Source organism: Gymnogyps californianus, chromosome 2 (assembly GCF_018139145.2).
Source record: "Gymnogyps californianus isolate 813 chromosome 2, ASM1813914v2, whole genome shotgun sequence".
Taxonomy (NCBI): Eukaryota; Metazoa; Chordata; class Aves; order Accipitriformes; family Cathartidae; genus Gymnogyps; species Gymnogyps californianus.
Window position 1 is genome coordinate 150,073,793 of NC_059472.1, and position 24,685 is coordinate 150,098,477.

General features: G+C 43.4%; 1 protein-coding gene across 1 annotated transcript in view; it reads right to left on the reverse strand.

Annotated features, from left to right (window-relative positions):
* Positions 1 to 21,848: 21,848 nt before the first annotated feature.
* The window catches only part of MKX (mohawk homeobox), a 46,050-nt gene continuing 43,213 nt past the window's right edge, over positions 21,849 to 24,685 (reverse strand). The window contains exons 5-6 of the mRNA XM_050892013.1: positions 22,761 to 22,794; positions 21,849 to 22,615 (exon numbers count right to left, since the gene is read on the reverse strand). Of these exons, the coding sequence (XP_050747970.1) occupies positions 22,429 to 22,615; positions 22,761 to 22,794 (221 nt within the window). The 3' untranslated portion in view covers positions 21,849 to 22,428. The remainder of the gene's footprint in view (positions 22,616 to 22,760; positions 22,795 to 24,685) is intronic.

Consider the following 24,685-nt stretch of genomic DNA (forward strand, 5'->3'; position numbering starts at 1 on the left):
GTAAGCAACCATATTCAGTGGCCACTGAGGGCTTCATTCTGCCACTGTGAAGCAGATCTTTCTACCGAGGTGCACAGCTGTTTGTCAGATCCAAAGTGGAAAACTAGGCTGCAGTGGTCCCTGCAGCCTTGAACAGGACATGGGGCTGCCCTCCTTCCTCTGAACAACCAGTGAAGCCCAAGGTGATGTGAGAGCTCAGTCTTGCCTTCCTGAAATTCCCAGCTGCCCAGACTATCTCCTGCACTTGGCTTCAGTTAAGCAGTGAAGTGGCTGCTCCATGGTCACCTTCATATATTTTGGTCCTGTGCTGCTTTGGCAACGAGCGGGAGGACAACTCCAGGAACCTCAACAGCAAAGGTTTGTAAGCCATCCCCAGCACCAAATACCAAGCTCCCTGCACTTATCTCCACTCTTCTTTCCCTGCTAGTTTTCCTCTGTATATTTACTACATCTGTTTACTTTGTCGTGCTTTCTGGCCCTCATTCCCTTTTTCCCCCCTTTTATTTGCTCCTCGTCAGAAATGTCTAGCACACAAGGGGGAACAGATTCTTGCTTCCAATATACCAACACTTGAGCAGCTAAAATCCCTTTGAGATCCTAGGTCTCAAAACAGGTTTCAGCCTCTGGAAAGTGATTTCTTTGGCTGGAAATCTCCCATGGCATGTCACTTATAATGGTGCCGTTCCCCCTTCTCTGCAAACCAGTTGTCTACAAATCATTTTGCTCACCTGTGCCACATACTTATAAAGAATTTTCACAGGCAGAGTCTGTAAGACATGGTTTCCTGGCACTTACTCAGCTATTAGGCATAATGAAATCCAAACTGTTTATTAGCTCATCCACTATCTCGGCTATCCAGAAATCTAGCTCAAATTCCAGATGTCCAATTTGCAAACCCAACTTTCCCAACTGTTGGACAAATGCACGTTTCCCTGTCACTGTCTCCATTTGAGACCAATTAGTTGGTTCACTTTTGGACAGTCTACTCCTCACTGTTTTTAGCATGTCTGCTCTATTAATGGTTATCCTTGAGGCAGTGTCCACTTTTTCCATGCGTTTCACAGATACCAGCAGATGATTTGTAGCCAGTCTCCTCCTTCTGTTGTTCTACTGCAAGGACCTAAACAAAAACCTGGGGCCTCATTTGTGTACCTCTGGGCTTCACTGACATAATGTGGTGTCCTTGCAACTCTCAGGCTGGGAAAGAGGCTTTTTACTAGGCTCTTGTGATGTTTTGTTCTGGCCCAGCCTCCTATTATAACAAGTTGACGTTTTATAGCGAACTTTTTCACTGTACCAGCACTTAACTGCTTGCTTTAGTTTTTGCATTATTGCCAACGTCTCTTGTTCTACAAACCAAATCTATCACTTTTTCTAATTGTTCAAAAATGCCACAGACCAGACTAGAGTCACTTTTTCCATTTGACATATCTGTGCTTACGGGGCTCATGGCAATTAATGTCCATCTTTCTTGCTAGCAGCTGCTTCCTTTCCTGGTTGGCTGCTGCAGAGAAAAACTCAAATGGTGGGACAAATTCCCCAAGCCCTTGGGGTGTCTGATTTCCTTTTGCTGATCTGGCCCTGCAAGCTGAAGTCCAGCTAAGTGTGTAGAAGTTGTTCCACTGCCCATTTATCCTGGGAGTCCTTGTTTGCACCGGATTATGCCAAGAACAGGTCTTGTCTGGTCCTCAGCCAGGCCAGAGGATTCAGCTTTCCCCTTGCTGCTAATTCTCTGATCTGGCTCTTTCTGCCTGATGGCTGCCTGCGCGCCACATCTCAACAGCTCCTGCAAACTTGGAGCGCTCGGTTGTCTGTCATGGGCTGCTCTGTAGCACGGACAGAGCTGGCGTACTTGGGCTGGCTGCTGGAAACCTCTCCTATTCCTCTTCCTAGCCACTCGCTTGGGTGAGACACTGAGCAGAGCCAAGAAGCCTGTCAGGGAGTTTTCCCTCAAAGAAATCAAGTTTTGCATTATTTGAACTGGACAATCTCTCCTCTCCCTGATTGGCCTCTGAGGGTTACAAATGGAGTAGAAAATAGTTTTACTGAGGTCATTTGGCTAACCCACTTGTGCAGCCAGGTGGCTGAGTGAGGTCTGCTCTGACCTCTGCCCCTTTCATTGCTTTCTCAACACAGTTTCTGAGATCTGTCATTCCTCGCTGCTGCTCACGTCTATTAGCAGGTTTTGGGTTGTCAAGACGCCTTTGAGTCTCCCTGGCTCCATGGAAATCCTCCTCGTTCAGAGCAGACAGGTCTCTGCTTCCAGCTATGGGGCTTCCCAGTCTGGCTAGACACTGTGTAGCTATTGCTCCAAAAGCAATTTTGTCTCCTGCTTGAGGACTCCTCCTACGAGTCATCTCTCCACCATTATCAAGAGACTTCTGGATGCTTCTTCCTTCTTTATTTGATGCTTTCTCCTTTAATGATGCCTCATGCTGCTGGCTGTAGGTCAAGGGAGACCTTTTTGCTGAGGGGGGCTTGAATGAGCTCAAATGTGCTGAGGGTTGTCCCAGCCCTTTCCCAGCACCACAGCAGCAATGCAGGTAACATTGATAGCCATATGGCTGACAGGGGACAGCTCTGTCCTTCTGCCACTTGGCACTGTAGAGTCAAGAGGAGTTGAGGGTGGAGGGGGAGAGGAGAACTGGGGAGAGGAGGAGGCAGGAGCGCCACGGAGCGTGAGATGGAGGAGGGATGGATGTAGAGCAAGGGCTTTGGTTGCCCGCAGGATCTGCAGGATGCAGCTGCAGATCAGATGCAGCCTGTGAGCCCCATGCTTCCCACTTGGCTGTCAGATTTGCTTCCACCATGGTTGATTTTGGTGGCATCTCCATTACCCTGTCTCTCTTGAGCCTGTGCACATACAGCTCCTCAGTTTCTCCTCCTGGAGCCTGGCTCTTGCTCCTGACATGCACAATAATGCTTCTCACTCCAGGTCGCTCGCCAAAATTCAGAGTGCTGTGGGCTGTGTTGATTAGGAGACGAAGGTGATGATAGAGTCAGGCTTCTTTACTATGGTCCTCTGTCTACAAGGAATGTGCAATGCGCAGTGTCCCCAGACACAGGAGCACTTAGGAGCTGTTTTTTCATGTTACAATTGTCTTTTAATCAGCTTAGCCAAAATCTGTCTCCTCTCCGGCCCTACCTCTGTTCTTGGAGCCATAATCCTAATGTTTGTTTAGGCTGTGTCCTTGGCTTCTCTGACCTGCTCTGCCTTCTTTCCATAAACACACAAAACCAATAACCAGTGAGATATGAGACACCTGTAAGTAGAGGTAATTTCTTTATATTATTTATGCAGGAATGCACGTCTCTGCGTGGAGGCCGCTTTGTTTTTTCTAGTTCCACAAAGCATCTTGAAGGCTTTTGTTTCTTGTATTTATCCCAAAGGGATGGTGGCTCTTACAGTCCTCGTTGACTCCTCTGTGGACAATCTCAGTGCTCGCCTGGCTGTGCAATTAGCATCTCACTTTAATGAAAAGGCAGGGTTGTGTCTTTGTAGGTTATTATCAGCCATTTAGCCTCAGTGTCACTAATTTGCTTTAGCACTAACTACAGGGGCACAAGATTACTACAAAGTCAGGTATCTTCATGGTGGCCTTAGTCTAGTCCAGTTAGATTGATGTCTGCAGACAAACTGCTCCCCTAGCTGAGAACTATCTTGGGACCATTAATAGAAAGTCACAGTAACGTGTAGGTCTGGGCGAAGGAGTACCCTCCTCTGCCTGAGACGGATTAGCACATCGCCATCAGAAAGGCAGCTCACCGGCTTCTTGTGCCTGCTGTGGACAGCAAATGGAGTCTTCAACCTCAAGAACAGTCCATCAAGGTACTTCTGCCAATGCTAAATTCAATCATTAGGAAAAAAGTACTCACTGGGGACCTGTTCAAATGTGATGCAAAGCAGCATGGGTGGGGAAGAGAGGTAGGGAACCAAAGAGTGGCTGGACCAAAGCTCTGACTTTGTAATTCAAATGGAATGAGCTCAAATCCTTTGAAGGTTGTCCATTTGAAAACATTTCTGCTAACTTTTTTCCTCACATCAATTTGCTTATAGATTAATTTTTATAAGCTTTCCATGGGGGGAAAATTGATAATGTGACCCAAAATATTTCTCTTCCAAAAATGGCCAAGTTACAGTGGAAAAAACCAGTTCAGCCACATAAAGATGTGATAGTTATAAAAGCAATGTGAGGGACTTGCACAGCTCTCCACCTGCAGCAGCTAATTAAGAAGCAGCGGCTGAAGCCAGGTCTTTCCCCTTCCTCGGAAAGGACTGCTTCCTGTCCGCCGGCACAGCAAGATTTGGGGCTTGCTTCCCAGATTATCCACTGCCTCCAGCAGACAGCCAGCATGGGGGAAGAGTTAAAAGCCCTTTCCCAACAATAATTGCTCTTTCCTGGAAGCAGCAAATAATTGCAGAATTAGGCCCTAATTCTGTCTTTCTTGTTGGGTTGCAGCTAGGTGAGCAATCAAAGCAGCAGCAGTCTTAGGAAAGGGTTAGGTATTTATACAGCCAAATAAACTCGTCCAGCACCCACAGTGGTGCTGTTGTGTTAGGTCTTCTACTTCCATGTGGAGGGACAAAGCCAGAGCAGCTTGTCCTTGGCCATGGCCCTCTGGGGCTCAGTTCCTCCATCACATCTGCACTGTCCAGGGCATCTGTAGGGTACCACATACCGCAAGACCTTTTGACATCTCTGAGCATTGTCAACGGTCACCTCTCACTGACTCCCCTCCACCCCTTGCTGCCCCTCTGTGCCCTGCCTACCCCATTGTGCCCATACCCTGGGACTCCCCAGGATGAGGCAAGGTGGAGAGGATGCTGAAATCTCCACTGAAGACTGTAGAGCCACCAGTGGTGGGGTGCCAGCCACGCAGCTTGTCTCATTGCCTGGGGTACGTGCCAACATAAGCTGTCTCAGATGGACCTGGAGCTTGACTAGCTGGGGGCTACAGCCTTTTTTGTAATGATTGATGCATGCTCTATATTTGTTTATAGACCATGGTAGTGGTCAACATTTAATGATGCACAGAGAGCCAAGTGCTCGATTCAGAGATTGCAAGCGCAGAAGAGAGGAGCTGTGTGGCCCTCTAACTTTCCACTTACTGTACCTCCGTAGGCACATGCTGGTGCCTCATATTTGTTCCTCACATGCCTTTAAGATCCAAGCCAGAACAGGTCTGCATGTCTTTCCCCTTCTTTATCTGTGTAACATACCTCAAGCTATAGCCTAAAGAAAGTCTCTGGGTACAACCACTGAATATGGAGTATGATGCATCTTCTTAACTCATTTCTCAGCCAGGGTGACCTGAAATGGCTGAGCTGAAAACACTTTCTAGCTCTGAACACACCAAAACTTTGAGGGAGGTGTGGTCTTGCCAGGATGAAGGCTGTCTGCTCCTTCCTGCCCTGCCCTGGGTGTTAATATTATCCCTTGCTTCTGCAGCCAGCAGTCCTCAGAGGGCTGCTTCTCCTTGTCGGTTCGAGCTGGGCAGTGCTGGTAATTCACTGCCACAGAGAGCAGGGCATGTCCCGTCCAAGGGACAGTAGAGGGCTGGGCAGAGTAGCCAGTGTGCGGCTGTGATCACAGTGGTGCTGGAAACAGCCTGCTGCTGTTGTGCTGTAGCTGTTACTCATCTCTAAGGGCAGGGTTTCATTTGGTGACTGACACCTAAATGGGGGTTTCTGACTGTAGGTGTCCACAGGTGTCCGAGGTAGAGGGGAGGCGTAGGCAGCTCCCCAAGGAAATTGTGCTTTAGCGGAGCCAGAATCCCTCTGCAGGCTCCACTGGCAGTTTCGATGAGGTCTCCATCAAGTCAGTGGGAGTTTAAGTGCCTGGCTCACATGGAAATCTGCATTTTGCCTCCCAGATTTGGTGTCTTGAACTGAAACATGCCCACAGGGCTCAGCAGGATCTGCTCTCAGGAGGAGATGCTCATCCAGCTCTGGGCTGGCTCATGAACCTGGAAGCCAGTCCCAGGAGTGCTGTGAAAGCCAGGCTGCTATCCTCAGCTTGCAGTCATCCTGCCTTTGTAGCTTGGGTTTGGGGTATCTGCAGTCCCAGCTCCTTCCGGGCATGTTCCTAGGAAAATCCCAAGGGAGCACGCCCAGATGGTGCTCTAAGCACTCAGTAAATGCCTTGTAATACTGGCTGTGGCACCCCTATGTGTTCCTGCAGGTAAATGACATGGGAAGGCATCAGATCTGGGCTTGACTGTTCTGTGCAGGCTGTTCTACATGGCAGACTAGTACAGCTGAGACCAAAATCTGAGTCCATTCCCTGCCTGAATCAAGCCACTCATTTGAACCTGGCCTTCTACCTCCTGGCTATCTCCTGCAACCCTTAAACCCTGATGTCGATTACTACCTCTGTCCCCATCCCAATGACATTCAGTTGCCTTTACATAGAGCCTCAAGAGAAAGATGCCAAGTGGTAGGCTCAGATATTAGGCTGAAGCTGAGTAAATGTCCCACAGAGACTGTTTCAGCTGGTCTCAGGGCTGTGTCAGGTCTGTCGCCAGCCTCTGCATGGCAGCAGGAGAAAACCTGGTGTCAGCTTCCTCCTTCCCCTCTTGGGGCTGAGCCTCAAGTTCACCAAGTTCATGCCCCTGAACTTAGAAAGAGAATACATTTCTTGAAAGTCCCAACTCAGCTGCCACAGCTCTGCATGAAACCAGTTGTCCTTGCTGGTCACTGTGGTCCCAGCGTGCAGCACTAGTGTAGGTTTGTTCTTCACTGGCTGCACATGCTCTCCCAGTGCCTTCTGGTGCCTCGCACAAAACCAGGCATGACCTCTGCCTGAAGGAATTCAACCAGGCAGCGAGATGTCTAGCTGCTAGAAAATCACCTGCAATTATTCACACCCTCAAAATTGCAGGAGCAAAATGAGAGCCTGCTTTTCAAAATCAGGTCCATTATGTGTCTGCAAAGTATATAATCTCCACATAATTCATCAACACCATTAATCTAAACTCCTAGGTACTGAGCTCAATAGCGCATGTGTTTTCCATGTGTGTGTAATATCAAACAAACCTGTGTTTAACTTGTCAGAATATAATCAACTTCCATTAATTACTTCAGTATGAAGTCTCCAGTACCAATGGTTCTTCATATAATCACTCAAAAAGCTTTTATTGGGGAGCTAAACAGCTCAATAACACTAATTAATTGTGTTTCTTGGACAACTGAGATTGTATAAGTGGAAAGGTGGTTTTGGTACATTTCCCACTACATTGATTTTCACATTTCTGGAACGCATTTCCCCATAATAGTCATTAGTGCACAGAGAGAAGAGTTGGAAAGGTGCAGTAGAAGCACGGCATTCCTGAAATATGATTTGAGATTTGTACTGGATCTGCACTGTTTGCCAGAAATTCAAACTCTGGCAAATAACTTAGCCTTTCTAGGCTGTTTGCCCAATAGGCTGAGTGAAAAAAACAGCAAACCTAAAAATCTGCCAATATTTATGTACCAGCGTGTGATTCAATTGTTTTATTGCAGAGTAAAAGTGACACGAGAGAGAAGAGGAGGACGGAAACTCTGCGAGTTTGGGGGAAAAATATGAAGCATTTGAATGTTAGTGTTAAAGAATTTTAAGACCTTTAATTAAACCACCCCAAAACTCACAAGCTCAACAAGACCAAAAAAGAAAGAGAAAGAGAGCAATTGCTCTCCCGAGGCTTTCAGGGCTTTACTTCTACACATATTTTTCTAATTCCACGTAGAGGAACAAAGAATGTGCTTTTCCCACCTGAGAAGTGTTGTTTGGTGATTCATGAAGCTTTCTCCCTTGTCTGAAGCAGAGGTTTCTCAGTTACGTACCCCGGGGCTGTGCCGCTGCAGAGCGGAAGAGAGCTGGCTGGGAGGGGGATTGCCGGTGGGGAGGGTGTGAGGCCTGGGGAGCATTTCGGATCAGCAGGATATTACTTAGTGTCGTGTGTGTATGTATTTATATATCGGGAGTAAATGAATTGTTGTACTCAATGACATGGAAAAGTAAATAAAAAGCCTCTCTCGGCTGGATCGTGAATGCTGGTTGTGGGTTTGGAGTCGTGTTTCAAGGATCCATTCACCGTTGGTTTTTTACATTTTCAGGCCCTCTGTGCAGCTCCAGTGTTATCTCAAAAGCACCATCTTTTTGTCTACACAAATACTCAGCAGCACTCAAAATACAAATCTTCTTATCCACATGTTCATAGCTTTTTGCCTTTGAAGTTGTCCCTCCCCCCCATCATAAAATACAGATTCCACTCAATGGAAATGTATGGCACAGCCAGTGCCTTGGTAAATCAAGATCAAATGTGCTTAAACCCTATGAGATTATTCTTATTTAGTAGCTTATTCTTCTTTAGTAGTAAACTGTCACAAAGAAGTCATCATTTAATCCTGTGCCCTATTGAGCCAGACTCTGTAAAAGTGAACCCATCCCTGGAAAAGCTTCATCTACAAGGTGGCAAAGATGTATCGGGAAGTGTGAGGGGAGAGGGAGAAAAGTTGTAGACAAGTGTATTGTGATGGTTTAGGGCTTTTAAATTTTCCCCTGGTCTAAAGGGCAGAGTTAATTCCAACCTGTAATTAACTGAGGAATGAAGTCTGCACTTTAATTCAGTAGTTCGAAGAAAGTAATTAAATAATTAATAATAACAATGATTGTCAGGAACTGGAACATCCGCTGCTGTGTTGCTTTTGCTGGCAATTTGAAAAATAGGTGGTCCAGCAATTCTAAGAAATAGAGAAAAATCTTGTCATTACATATGCCCAGACTGTAATTTCTTACAAGACCAGTTATAGATTCTTGACATTTCACACTCTTTCATTCTGACTATGGAGTTAATACTATATTCTCCAGGCAGACCTCTCAAAAGCCATTTGATAAAAAGCTGGTGCCCAGAGACAGGCAACAGTATCAGTATTATGCATTGCTCCTGCAAGGATCTCATGAGACATTTCTGCCATTTCCGTGAGTAAGTATGTTTTCACAAGTCGGTTTTTGCAACTCTTGTTAAAGGAGCAGAATCTTAATACAAGAAAATGGATGTTGGCCTAAATGAAGAACTAGATGTGTAGTCTCACTGAAATATTGGCAAGTCACAATCAGGGTCTCTTTAATCCCTGGCACCAGGTGGAGGTAGAGGGAGGAATCCATGTTCTGTCACTAACAGGTAATGTCCCATGTTGGTCAGATCTTTCAGATCTAGGACATTTGACTGGTTTCCATCCTCCAGTGATCGGTAGTTTAGTTTAATAACCAGCTCCCATTAGCAGTATCTATGAAATTCCTCTTTCCTACCTTGAGAGCCAAAGCCTATTTCTATCATGCTGCACTTGGATCCATTTCAGGTTTCATCATCCTCCTGAACATTTCTGACCACTTATACGAGTCCTTCGCATCAAGAATAGCTCATTCGGCACACACAAACAGTCGGATTGTCAGTCTTCACAGCAAACACCTTGTGAATCATGTAGCTGGCAAAGGGGATTGAATTTGCTATAGTCACTGGATTTGATACAATGGTAATAAAATTCCTGTCTCTTTTGTATCAAAAGTGATTGTGTATCTCTTTGGCTAATGGAATTGCTGGTACTTGCAACAAAAATAACAAAAATCTTATCGTAATGAATGTATGCAAGACTCTTAAATTCTGATTTACTTTCCCCCTTTCTATTTCTGGCTCAGTCTCCATCTTTGTACATAGCTTAACTTCGCTTTGCCTCCTACTCCCGCCTCTCCATTTCCCTATCCACTAGTTTCTTTCTGAAGTGAGCTGCTCATACCTAGAAACATATTCAAAGTGTCCCTTTGAGACAATATACCTAGTCTTTTCATTCCCAGCAGAGCCTTCCTTCTGAATGATCCATCTTGTCACATAAGGAACATTCCTGATGTTTTTTTACACATCCTGCCGGCCTGCGCACTCTCGCAGAGCAGCTCTGGGGATTCTCTGGCAGCAATTCCCTTGGCTTTGTGGCGCAGAGTGCGAATCCCCACTCGGACTACAGACATTTGTTTTCCTGTTAGTTAGCGGCATTGACCGCAAACCAGCCTGTCAAAAAGGGTGTCGGTTAACATGTTCAGCAACCCCTTTTGAAGATGGAGGCAAACTGTGAAATAATTTCTTCCCCTGTTGGCATCTTTTGTGAAACTAGAATTTCTCAGCATTCACCGGAGACTCTGGAGCAAGTGTTATTTGAAGCAGCTTATAGGATCTGTTCCCGTGTTTTTCTTTGTGGTCTGTCTGCCTGTGTCAGGCTCCAGAACACAGTGAAAACATTCAGTATCCCATGACATTGAGTAGAGGGAATATAGGCTAATCCTGCAACACAGCCTTCAGAAAGCTCAGTGCAGGAACTCCAGATTCTGCTCAAAACAAACATACCTTCTGGAGGGTTTCTGCCCAAGTATTTTCTATGGAGGCCAAAAGCACTTACAGATCCTTCAGGAGTTGTTCCATTGCACCTAACTGGAAATTTCCTTGCTTTCTTCTTCTGGCAATTTTAACTTTCATGTTAAATGTACATCTCTCTCTGTCAGCTTCCATGTTTTTCAAGTCTGTTGTCTTCCATCTGGGAGCCACCTTTGTCCTTTATGTTAGGTTCTGAAAGGCTGGGAAAGTTAAACAGCCTCCAATGGATGGCTGCCCGGTCTCCTCCGCTGGCTGGCTGGTGGGATCAGAACTCGCTGTCCTTCCCCTCCACTCTTATGCCTGGAATGTAAACACACCTCCTAAAAACAGAGGAATAAACCAGCTGCTAGTCATTCTTTAACCATCTATTGAGCAATAGACCTCCATGCCATGTTTATAAGGCAGACTGCTGAAATGGAAAATAAGGGTGGGGAGGTGACCTCAAGAGGCCATCCTGCCCCAAAGTAGGATCAATTACACCTATTTAATTCCTGATTAATATGCATCTAACTTGTTCTTAAAAAAATCTTCAGTGACGGAAAGTCTACCACCCACACAGGCAACGCATTCCAGTGCTTCCTCGTCTGATCCCCTTTCTTCTGTTGGCATGTTCTAGCCAGTAACTCACCTACTATCTCCTTTGCTGCAATTAAAATCCATTATTACTCAACTATACTATGGTTCAAAGAACGGATTATTCCCTTCCTCTCTCTGCTGGCCACATATACCTGAAGATCTTTATCTTCTCTACACTTAATAACCCCAGATCAATCAGTTTTTCTTTCCAGATCATGTTTGTTCCTAAGCTGATAACTGTGGGTGCCTCCAGTTTGTCCCTATCTCCTGTAAGTGCAGCCCCAACAGAGCTCAGCAGAGCAGAAGACATTCACTTACATGTCATGTAGTTCAACACCTAAATATACAACCCAGTGTGTAATTTCTTTTTTCACAATAGCAGGATGGGTTTGGATCATCTTCACCTCGTGATCAGCTGTCATCTTCTCCTGCAGAGCTCCTAGCTACCTCCCCATGCTCTGTGCAGTTCATCACTTTTGTTCACAGGTCCTTGCAATACAGTTGATGAATTCTGTTATTTTTCAGGCCATTTCTCCAATGTATCAAGGTAATTTCGAATTCTAACCCTGGCCTCTGATGTACTTGCAAGGAGCACCAAGTTGACAACAAAAAATGTAACAAGGTTCTGCATTGCAACAGCTCCGCTTTTTTCTGCTCAAGACCACCATGAAGAACAGCAGAGGCAGAGGGAGCACGCCCTGGCAGCAGCAGCCAGAGGCCTTTTCCAGGCTATATGCCCCCTAGGAACTGGTTGTATAAAACTAATAGCACATATCGCACAGCTGGGGAACCTCTCCTTTATTCCTTTAGTCAAGATATTGATGAAAATACTGAACACAAACAGCCAAGGACAGACCTCTGTGGAAGTCCTTGATGCATACTTGACAATGAGTCCCTGATAACTTCTCTGAGTATGAGTTTTCAACTTGTTTTATACACTCTCGATGGTCATTTCAGCTCCATGATATTTCCTCTGCTTATTTATAAGAATGTCATGTAAGACGTTGCCAAAAGCCTAACTAGAGTCCCAGTAGCTGTCTGATCTACTACAAATCTTCCATACACACAGTTTGCTCTACTGCCACAGAAGGAAATCGAATTGGTTTATGTGATTTGTTTATAAGAAATCCATGCTGACTGTTACTTTTAGTACCTTGCTGTCTTCTAGGTGCTTATGCACAGCTTGACTGGCTGTTCCTGCAGTTCCCTGAGACGTCAGCCAACTGTCCGGACTTCCCCAGTCTGTCCCTTATGCAGATGGGCAACACATGTTTTGGAGAAGCAGTGGACACCCTTGTACAGTGCAAACAGCCAGATATGGGGCTGCTTATCCTGCCCTACGGGATCAAGAGCAGCTACGTCTCTCACTGCTGTGCTATTACAAAGAAGGTGTGGGCAGGATCTGGGTGCAGTGAGCCTCAACTGTTTGTTCTGGTGGTTTCCTGGTTGATCTGCAGGGACTGGAGAAGTGGATGAAACACAGATGAAGGGAACTTGGCTGCATCATGGAGCACTTTGCCTTTCATCTGCCCTCCTGCCTGGGTTGGTGCAGCAGTGCCTCAGGCTAGAGCAATGCTGAATCACCAGCACCTGAGAGCTTGCTGCTCAGTGTGTCTCTGAGCTACAGCTTCTCTGAAGTGTACTTCCTACCTGAGCAATGGGAGCCACCAAAACAAACTACTGAAAGCAAGACATCGAAGTATGTTGCCAGGATTCTCAGTAAGAGGTGAAAACCGGAGTCTCTGGGATCTTTCATGCTCAAGTGGAAACCAATATCAAAGCTCCATTGGTTTTAATGAAAGGAGAATTCAGCCCGGGGGCTGTGACATTTAAGACTTCACAGACGAAAAAGTAACGAGTCCTCCTGGTTCTACATGGGACTGTTTTTCTTTTCATTCTCATAGAACAGATTTAAAAAATTACACTTGGCATTTGGTTTCCATGCTACCATTTTGTTGCTGTTGAGGGAATGCAGCAAGAAGTAGCTAAGTATTAGTTTACATAATAATGTTTCCACATGCCTGTATTTAATTTCCAGTTGTAAATCCAGGTTCCACCAAATCCCACTCTCGTGCTGATACATGTCCTCGTGAAACAGATACAGGGAGTATTTCATGTTATAAATTGGGTATAGAGTTCCAACCTCAACTGCCCATTAGGAAATTGCAAAAAGATTGCAACCTTCTTGTATTTTTGTTCCTGAAAGGGAATCTGATTGATGCTTCTTAGAAGATGTTTGATATTGACTGCATTATATAGAGATGCATATATAGTTATTTTCATAGTAAACACTTTTATTGCAAGTAGCCTTGATTGAGATAGCAGTAACAGAAATGTGGTTTTCTAGTAACTAAGACCATAAAGGAAAGCTTTTATTTAAAAGGTGAAAGAGGTGGGTAAATATAACTTGTAACTGTATAACGCCTTACACACTTCAAAGTGACAAAAGCACCAGACTTTCCAGCTGGAGCCTCCTCCAATTTGGCCCTGGGCATGGCCTGATGGGGTTACGCCAGCCTAGGCAGGCTGCTCTCAAGAAGACCTTTCTGCTGCCCACCTATAGGCACCCTTCTCAGCAGATGTCAGCTTCAGGAGTGTAGTCAGGGATTCAAAGGACTGGAAATTACTAAGATTTTCTTTGCTCTACATCTTGAAGCATGGAGAGACACTGTTGGCTGTTTGCTTTTTTTTGTTGCATTTTTTTGCATGTGGTTTCACTGCCAGTGAAGCGTTGCAGCAAATCTTGGACCACTTTTAAGTTTTCTGGTTGCCATTACACTGCTCACTGAGAAATGCATTTATTATTGCTGCTGCAGTCTTTTTTTAAGTGATGGGGATGCCATCTTCAGTCTGACACCCCTGCTTTCTCTTGCTTTCTCTATTATTTGTAATCAACAGGCATGAACTAGTATCACATAGGTTCTTCCATTACCACAGCAGGTGTCTGCTCTCCAAGGATGAGGAGTACTAGGAAATGCTATACTCGCTGTCTTCATTTTCTGGCCGAATGCAAATTCTTTTCATCATCCCAGACAGCAGCAAAATCTCACAGTTTCCCTTAAACCCTATTTTTTTGAAGGCAACAGGACACTGATACAAAGGTGACCTACAGCATTGTGCTTTCTGAAATGATTCAGCATAAAAACTAGTACTCTCAAAATTAAGTACTGAGATACAGACTTTTATATCCACAGATCACCATGCAAAAGTGCTCTCATTTTCAAAACATTGAGCATTAAAAATTCTTCCATGCAACTCTGGGGGGTGTATTTTTCCATCCTGTGGAAATTTTTGAGATGTTAAAACTTTCTTGTTTTAAAATGGGTTGGAAAGTGTAAATACATAAACAAATGAATATGAATAGCCAAAAGAACATTTTTAAAAAGTCAGTAAACATAATTCAGTAACCTCAATATTTTGATACATTTCAATGATTTCTATTTTGGCTTTGATTTCAACATTTCTTACTATAATTATCTTACATTTCAAGACAAAAAAAAATTTAATCTGTAAAACTAGACTTCCTCATTTAAAAAAAAAAAAAAAAGAAATTTGGGGGTTTGATCATCTCCAAACTTTCTTAAAAGAAATCCAAAGAAATTAAACCCAGTTGTCCTGTTCCACAAAATGTTTCCATTTTGCTGACCTGGCATTTAATTTGCAAAGATCTAGCTGAAATGCTGCTGACCGCTTTTCATGACTACACTGGCTGCCATTGAGTACTTGGAACATTTTAAAATCCGGCCACATATTTTGTGGCCATTTCACAAGATCCCCAAAGCTAGATACACATTTTAACTGCTGCCCAAAGCGTTTAGCCCTGTATTTCAGTTATACACCCTCACTCCTCCCTGTGAATAGAAGGCTGGCTTCATTTTTCTCTGTACGTGAAGACAGCAAACGTGAATGGGAAATTTACCGTTGAAGAGGAGCCCATCTGTGCAGTGCAGTGAAGGCAATGAAGCCCCCAGCGTGGTGTCTATGAGTCTGCTGTCCTCTCCTACCATGCCAGCACAGGGCAGGGTTGTCTTTTGCTGCTTGACTTCTGGATTTCTTCTGAATATGATGAGCACATTCCACAGTTTTCAGGTCTGGCTGACAATTTCTTAAAAGGGTGCAAAAAAGGAGCTTAAAACCCCCTAGAGTGAAGATTCTCGTCCTCACACCAGTTAATATGAGGAAGATCAGACAGCTTTGCTGAACATCCCCAAGTCACAGGGATGGTCCTGAGTGAAACATCTTATCTTACACCTGAACTTCTACATCCACAAATTCCTGGACTTCAGGAAGTCTTTTTTAGGCTGGAAAGATACATTTCCCCCTTCCTAGGGTGAGGTTTTCCAGGTGCTTCAGTGTGCTCCTCAGTTGATGTTGCAAAGGAAGGTAGGCAGTGGTGGCCTGAGCCCATGAGGTCTCTTCATGGTGTGGGACCTAATGTCTTGTTTTTTGAGAGCATGGTTTGTCTTCCCTGACTTTAGCTGTGTCAGGTTTGGGCATCTGGTGTCAGTTACTAGCTTATTCTCCTGCTGCAGTCAGTGAAGAGATGGAAGTGCTGCAGAAGGTGATGCCTGCTCTGGGACATGTGCCTGAGATGCAATTTTAAATTACGCTTAACATCAGATACCTATGGTTCCTTAAGTGCATCAAACTGAGTGTGCCACTTACAAAACAGCACTGCTCTCTCCTACCTTCAGAGCCTCACAGCAGCAGGGTGATCATTGAGGGACATCTCATAGACGGGATCCTGATCCCACATTCCCTGGTGCTTAGAGCTTCCCCAGGTGAGAGAGCCAGCTCCTCTGCATGGACCAAACCCGGGACAAGGCTTGCCTGGGCTCACACAGGAAGCCTGTGGCAGAAAAGGACCTGCACTCCAGTTCTTCACCAACAAACTATCTTTCTTATGCTCAAGATAATGTGCCTTTACCGTAAAGAAAGAAATGTCCCTAATTTGTGGTTATTTACAGCACTGTAAATCAGGCACATGCCACGAAGTACCAATAAAAATTGTTTAAAATCAGCCTTAAATAGCTAAACTCTCAACAGCAGCTCATAAAAAGAGACTTGGCAGTTCTTAGGTAGTTATGGTTAAATTGACAGTCCTTTTGGGAGTTAAGATGGCCAAAAGCAGTAGTAGTTAGGAGTGAAGTGATAGATGGTGGAGCTTGTTGGTTGAAGAGCCTCTATTGCACACTCCTGAGACTTCATATGTTCACTGGCCCTGGGCTGGGAGAACAGAGATACCAGACTTCATCACTGAACACCAGCTTGTTGAATCATACATCCTTCACCTATATGGACCTAGAAACTGCAAAGCCAGAAGAATAAGCTTTGGCATGAAGGATCCCATTGCTGTCTGCATGTAACAGGAGACTTTTCAGGCAGGAAGAAAGATAGAAGGAGAATCAAGTCCAAAACAGGCTGAAAGGAAAGTTAAGGAAATCTGAAGAAGGGACCAACACCAAGAATGAAAAAAAGTCCATCCATAAAGAAACCAGATCTCAGCTCCTTTTAAAAAGTCAGGTGCGCGAGTCATATTAGCCTTGAGCCAGGCCTAACTTCCGCTGCCAATAACCACTTCCACTGCCAATAACCCAAGCTGACATAACAGCAACATTAAGGAGGTTTGGGATTTTTTTTTTTTCTGTTGCATTAGGCGTTCATGTCTCTTTTCCACTTTTTTTCTTCTTCTTTTTTTCACAAGGTACTTGTATTCTAGCCAACCTCCTCCCTTCTTGTTAAACAAGAGGAGTTTCAAGATGGAGCCCAAAACTAAACACTGGCTCAGCAACCCAACACTGTGAAAGCTGTGGGTTTGGGTCTCAACTGTGCTGCTAATGGGGATTGAGCACACCCAGACGCTGGCAAACTGGCTTGTACAACATGAACTCACATCCAGGCTGGATTCCTATAGCCTCCCTTACAGTGTGTCAAAGCAGTGCTCTCAGGCAATTCAGCCGTTTGCGTCATGCTTCATCTCACTTTCCTGCCCTAGCTAACTAGGCTAGGTAGGTATTTCACCAGAGCAGCTCCCAGCTATCAGTGTCCTTCTACACACAACAGCTCAGCCAATACAGCAGAGCAGTATTATTGTCCTCTTTGAAATGCTGCACCAAAGCATAGAGAAATTTGAGGACATTGCTGTGAACAAGTGAAGGCATAGAACAAGCAATGGTCCAAAAGCTGCACAGACATACTCGCACCGTGCTGAGTCCAGTCCATGCTCTGTTGGGGACCTTGATGTAGCAGCTCAGGCTTGATGCCAAATTTGGTTACCCAGTTTCTGAACTAGGCCACGTTTCTGTCCAGCTGGCTTGGAGCAGGCATGCAACTGTCTGCACTCGGCCATGGAAACATGCCTTGGCCCTCGGACCTTCAGAAATACTTGGATTTGTTAGGTTAGGAGCCTGGATCCCCTTGAGGTTCTTTCTGATTCTCCAAAAGTCTCACAGATTGTTCATAGTAAAACAGGAATAAAACAGGAGTCTGTCATGCTTGAAGCCGTCACTGTGACCACTGAATTGGTGCCCACTGGACTTTAGAGCTGCTTGTGGAGTACTGGAGGGTCTGATGTCCTCAGTCTGTGCCGAGTCCAGGCTCTATTTTCCTGCAAGTAACAGGCCAGGGTTTAAGAAAGTGTAGTCACACTAAGGACTAAGAAGTGGAAGCACAACTTGAGTTGAAGGCTTCATAGCAGAACGTGAGATTTCACAGCAAAAAACGGTATGCATGAGAAAGTCAGCCATGATAGAAGACAGGTCCACCCTTCCCTTTGCCACATAGCAAGTGGACATCTGAGGCAGTACCCAACTCAAGGAGCAGTGGCAAGCTTTGCTGTTGTAACTGCTTTTCTCTCCTGGCAGTACCGGGATCCCAGTTCTGCCAGGGCTGCTCTGAGGTCCTCACTGCTCTTTCGAATGCTGAAATTATGAATAAGACTTGTATAGCCCTGGTGGAGCTCCATTTATAAGAGCTTTGTTGCAGCTTTGGGAGGTTGGATGACTAGTCACGCTTACTCTCATCTTCCACCCCACACAGGGGACTCAGCAGCAGATACACCTGTCTCCTCCAGCCCTTGGAAGCCATGCAGGGGAATATGGCCCAGGGCTTCCTCAAGACCAAAAGAAACAGAGGCATCACTGAGCCTGAAAACCTCTGGAAGGATTCCTGAGGAGGGTCTGAGCTTGGTGGCTGCAACCCCGCTGCTTGGCAGTGCCTCAGTAGGCAGGGTGTGGTGTGCCCCACCGCCACGCTACCCAATAGCCCTGACTGGCCCTGAGCGATTGCTCATGTCAGTATTCACTCATTGTGGCGAAGCAGGGAGAAAAAGCAGTTCCCTGGTACTCCAGAGCATCCCCAGGGCAGCCACAAACTCCTTTCCCCAGTGCAGGTCCCCTTTTGACTAATGCAGAACGATTCCCACACTCTCTCCCACTGCTGGGGATGTTGCAGGGGGTACAAAGAAGGACTTTCTGGGCATTAAGAGTATGGTGAGTTCTGGAAGCTCATGATTATCAAAAATCCCGCTCATTTTTATAACCAAGGCTGCTTCCTGTAATAGCATCTCACATTTGGCATTGTGGATCTCCACTGACGGAGAGTTTAGGTGGATAAAAACATCATTCATCAAAGCCAGGGCACATAATGAAAAACTAGCTGAGTAAAGCGATAATGAAGAAACAGGTTTAAGCCCACATAGTCTTTCCCCTAGCCTAAGCTAAATCCATTCTTCCTTGCACAGTATAGAGGTACTATCAACTTCCCTTCCCCATCTTCTCCTTCTAACCCACAGTGCAGTGATTAATTCATGCACTTGCATGTGGGCATCCAAGTCTAGCTGCCATCCTTTGCCAAACTCCAAGTTAAAACTTAAGCCACCAAGTTATCACATGCCCTCAAAATGGCCTATGTGCTGTCCCGGGACTTGCTCTCAGTCTCCCTGGTGGAACTGCTTCACCTGGCATACATATTTATACATTAGGCCAGCAACTGAGAACATGAGGCCACAAAGTGAGAACTGTAGCTCAGTGGTTGTAGCTGTTATATGATGCTGGAAGAAGAGACTGTAGTCCTGATCCCAATGTATCTTCTAACTGCTGAGCAACCAGGCAGAACTGGAGCTCCCCTTACTCTCAATGGTTTATAAGAGGTTGGGAGTCTTCAGCTCTTGCAAATGATGTGACAGAGTAGGTGGGAGCAGAATGAGTTGGTTTCTTCATGTCCGACTCGGGTACAAAGTAGATGCCAAGAAGCTCAGCATCATTAGGATGCAGGTGTTTCTATGCATTCCCAACAGGAAAAATCAGACTGCACATATTCCCTCAGGAACTTGCATATTAACTGAATATCCAAATCTCCACTGACATGTTGGATGGCCACAGATGTTACAGCGGTATACATATATCACAGATAAGCAGGACATAAACCCTGAAAGTGCCAATTGCCCACCAAAATCTTAATTATCACCCCTCCCATGCAACTGGAGGAACTTTGCTGAGGTACAAAAGTTAGGAGACCAGTTGCACTGGGCTCTCATTACTATGAGCACTGAACTTCTAGATGGGCTGACTGCATCTCTTTCTCCACCAGTGCTCCAACAGCCAGTGTATCCATACATGGTACTGTAGACAAATGTAGCCTGCACTCATAAAAAACCCTAAATGACCAAAGTCTTTCCCAGCTCATGGACCTTCTCCAGTGACTCAGGACAGTGATTAGCTATGGCTAATCCTCCAGTGTGGAGGATTTATAAGCACCATGCCATGTTGTCATTAGCAATCATTAGCCTAAACTTGCTGAACAGTCATTTTCATCAGGGATGTGCTAAACTACTTCACATAACTGTGCACCACAAGGTATATTAATCAAAAGACTAGCATTCCTGTTTTGTCTTTGCCTCTCACATGCTTGTATTCCAGTATAGAAAACCCTGACTATAACAGGAAACCAGAAATGCAAATGACTAAGGACAGATAAATGAATATTTAATTCAAACCAGCAAGATGTTGTTTGCAGTTATTTATTTTACTAAAATGGTTACATACGTTGAAACAAGAAAGAGCAATAGTAATAATGTTTGTTTTCCCAATATCATAAATAATTATTGAGTCTTCATTAGCTGTTGGCTCAGCACTGATCATGATTTTTGTTATTTAAAAAAAAAGACACACACATAATTCATTAGAATTTGTGTTTTCAGAAAACTCTAAAGCAGCAGTAGAAAAAAAATAAATTAAAGGAAATGGTAACAAGAAATTATGCCATGTATTTCTTAAATTTAAAACCCACTTGATGTGTTTTACAGATTATTCTTTGTGCTTTGATCATTTAAAAAAAGAACCATGAACAAGTTGTTTATACAATGGCTTGTCTTCTCCAGTTTTACTCCAGAGAAGTCCCCAAAAGTACTTTTTTTACATGACAAATTTTGTTGTCATTTATACAGACAAAAACACTGTGAATATTTCTAACAGAAAAGTTTGTCAAAACCATCAATTTATTGTCACAAAATATTTAATACCAGAATAACTTATAATAGTATGAACAAAAGTGAAGTATTAACTCTCTGCTATTAGTTATAAACTCACATTATTATGTCAAAATCCAGTAAAGTATCAAAAATTAATGTCATGGAATCTTAGACATATAATGATGCAAGTCAGTAAAACATATACTTCAACTGTTCATACAGTCATGACATACATTTCTTGCTTGGCACTTTAAGTCAATGCAAATCAGCAATTTAGAAAACAAAGTAAAAATATATATGTACAAAATATTTTCATATCAAATCATTTTCATTGTACACTAAATAAACCCAACAACATGTTATGTTACATCAAGAAGTTTCCTAAGAAGTCACACCAAGGCTGATATTTGCAATGTATCTTGACTATTTTAGTGCAACTGGAACAGCCTCTACTTGCAAGTTAGTTTCATCATTAGCACAGTCCTGCTTCCATTGAAGTGAGAGTTAAACTCAGTGGGAGCAGGACTAAAGTCTTGTCTTGTTCACTGACGGCTCACCAAAAAGAGAAACAAGGAAAGGGATAAGTAGGAAAAAACCTGACAGGATACCCACAGGAAAAAATCCAAATCCTAGCAACAATCAGCTCTTTTCCAGTTTTCTGTAACTGATTCAGTACAAATTGGTTTTGGCTTTGCCACTGCTTATTCAAGCACTGTAAACCTCATTAGACTATTGTTATATGACTTAAGAATAACTTGTACGCTTCCCAATAAAACTTAAAAATAAACCTGGTTTTATGCTAGTTATTACACTCAATAGCAGTCAAGTTTAGAGACATGACATTTAATACATGGTTTAGTATCTACTTAAAACCCTCCCACCTTAAATGCTGAGATTTTTCAATGTTTCATTTCCCATTTGTGTTTCTAATTTGGGCTTTGATAGTTTATATATTATAGCTTTTTCTCACTGAAATGTGAACTGTGAATCAACTGTCCTCATTTATGCAGTACCTACAAAATACAAATGTTTAAACCACATTAAAGTAATAAGTTCCGGCATGGAAACTTTTTTGAGCTCCCTTGCAAATAATAAATGGCACTATAGATTTAGTTTTGTACAAGAAGAAATCAATTTTACTTCTATCAAGACTTCAGTAAGTCACTAGCAAAGCTTTAAAATTATAGAAATTCAACTTGAATTTACAGCTAGTCTGGCTAGAACCTTCTCAACTAGAAATCTTTAATGAGCAACATAGCTGGGAACATAAGTTCAAAATAATCTGAACAATTAACTTATTTCCTAAATTTGTGTGTTCTAGAGTATTGCACTTTTCAAAGGAATGATTTTGGTATTTTAATATACTGCATATACAGGTAAGAAACATGCATAACAACCTCATTGTCACTTTGACAAAACATACTGTACAATTTTTATAACACTGTTGATTAAAAAAAGAGAGAGAAAATGATGTAACAATTTCATTAAGACTCGTCAATTTGTACAAGTCAAATAAGCACAACTCTCCAGGGCCTCCAGCAGTAATGTGTTTAGCCCTAGGCTGCTTAAGCCCACTTGGAATAATATACAAAGTTTAAGCATTATGGCATTGTCATTTTGAGGCATAATACTGTTGTACTATGCCCACGTTATAGCTTATTTTTTGAAAGCAAGGCACTTACTGTAATAGCAATGCAAACATCTTATGCGCACTTCGATTAACATAAAATAAGTTAATGTTTTGATAAAAACAGTTTTTTTATAATTTACATGCCTTTTATAGAAGCAATTGAACATTTCATTTAATACAATGAAAACGTCTGAGTCAGAAGGAACATTATTTTTTTAAACTGACCATACTGTTAAAGGGGGCCTATTTTCCACATTTGCCTCATATCTGTGAATCTGATTTTGCTGAAAACCAATCCTGTGAGGAAAATGTCCGTTTGACAGGAAAAAGAAAAAGGACCCATCTCTTAAAACTGCTGAACTAATGGCACTTTAACAGTCTTTACTTCTGATATATGTGATGATTTCTGAATGATGCAGCTGGTAGTTCCCTGCAGTTTATCCTTCCCCTGGGCAAGGTTCGTTAGGGCCATAGCTGCGTTGATCTCCTTCCAGTATGTTTCATCTTTGCTGGTTCCTTTTCTGTTAGCTGCGCTAGATTCAAGCAATAACAAGTATTTAGACATGCAGCTTACATAGCTATGTGATGTCAGGAAAACCGTAATAGTAGTAGTAGTAGTAGTAATAATAATAATAATAATAATAATAATATTGGAAAACTGTGAAGTCCCTCACTCACCTTTCACACTTATTTGGTCCATTCTCCAGAGTTTCTGAAAACAGAAAAAAAAAAAAGATGTCTTTTTTCTTTTAATAGTTTTTAAAACAAGCAAGTTCATGGAATAGGCATATGGAAAAATAACCCAAGATAATTCCAAAATTGATACTAGATTTCCAAATAAAAATCTTTGTTTCAACACATATAAAGGGCCAACTTCATGCAAGTGTCTGCCTGGAGAAAGCTACACTGAGCTTGGAGCAGGGCACATCAAAAAAAATGCTGGGGGAGGTTCCCAAGACATGACCTTACAGAAATAGGCTTTGGTGAGGCAGAACCTTACTGAGCCTCACCAGAACTGCACTGGCAGAACTGGTGCTGAACCCTGCCCAGCGCATCCCACACCGGCCTATGTCCGGGAAAAGGTTATCTGGGCAATAGTGAGAATAAAGCTGGTCTTGGAGGTTCACCTACATTTTGCAGGGTGATAGAGCTACTTTTTCAAAACATAAGGAACTGCAAAACCTAAAAATAAAAATGAGCTTCATTGCCCTTCAGTGAATGCCTTCTTGTATGCACTAAAAATAGGACTTTCACCCATGCACACATGATGTGTGTGGTTTTTAATGTGTCCCTTGCCCAGGCTGCAACTCAGTCACAGAGGCAGGCTGAGAAGGATACAAGTAACAAGCACACCTGGTTAGCAGCCTTCAAAGATGAAATTGCATCACAAGCAAAAGCTACACTTTCCCATCAAGAGTCACATTTGTTCATTCATTACGTCCTCACGTCACAGAGAAGCCAGAAATATTTACCAGGCAGAAACATGTAAGCTTTATTCAGTGGGCTTGCTATCCTGACACAGAAACGCATTATAGAGGAGTGAGAAGCTGATGCCTAACTGCAATACCTACGGAGAACAAGTCAAACAAAAGAAACAGCAACGACATGAGCACTAATGGCTACAAGACACAAAAAGCCCCTAAACGCAGCATAAATCTCATAAAGTAATGCACCTCTTTATGAGGCTAGATTCCCAACTAAAAATCAACCTTGTTGCTACATTTCCATCAGATTATTAATTAAAAGTTGATCTTTTCTTTAAACAGAGCTTCCAGTGGAATAGGTCTCAAAGGACATTGCAACCCTTGGTAGCTCTCCACTTACGAGTGACTTTGCCCACCACCGACCAGCAGCCCGTTTCCTCATACAGCCAACCTGCGTCAAACACCTCAGCCCAGCTGCACTCCCCAGCACTTGGAGGTGACCACTGAAGACCACAGTCTCACCAAAGACCTGCAGGGAGACCAGCTGTAATTTCAGAGGTCAGAAGTTTGGCAAGCTGTTTGATTTAGCAGGCCTCCATCCTTTCGCAAAACAGCTTTATAAATAAATGTCCACCAGTGACCAAGGTTTACTTTTTGTTCCAAAAGAGCACATCTTAAATCAGTATCTCTTAAGCTCTCCTAGATCAATGCTTGAACGGGATTCAAGAGGGGGAAGCTCTACCTATGCAGAGGAGAAGGAACCAAGGAAAAAAGAAACACTTGATCCAGAGAGAAGTACTGAATGACACCAAAAGTCTCCTTCTTCATGTTGTGCTTGGCTACAAATAATTTTTCAGCCCCGCTTCATTTTTTTTTTAATAGAGACAATTTTAAAGAGGAGTTTTAGGACTGAATAGGTCAGTAGGTATAGAAATGGAAATGGCAAGTAATAGAGAACATCATTGCCAGAGCAAACCTGGATATAAATACACCTCTCTCAAGCATCTGTCAGTTTCTTTTGCTGTTGGAAAATATTTCCTACGAACAAAAAAATTGCTTGTACAAACTTCTGAGGAAAGTAGGTGTGAATGGTGACACACATTCCAATTCCAGCGTTTATTTGAAAGAGTATTTGCAAATATTTTTTACTGGTGTTTAGCCAGCTCTAAAAGAAAGCGG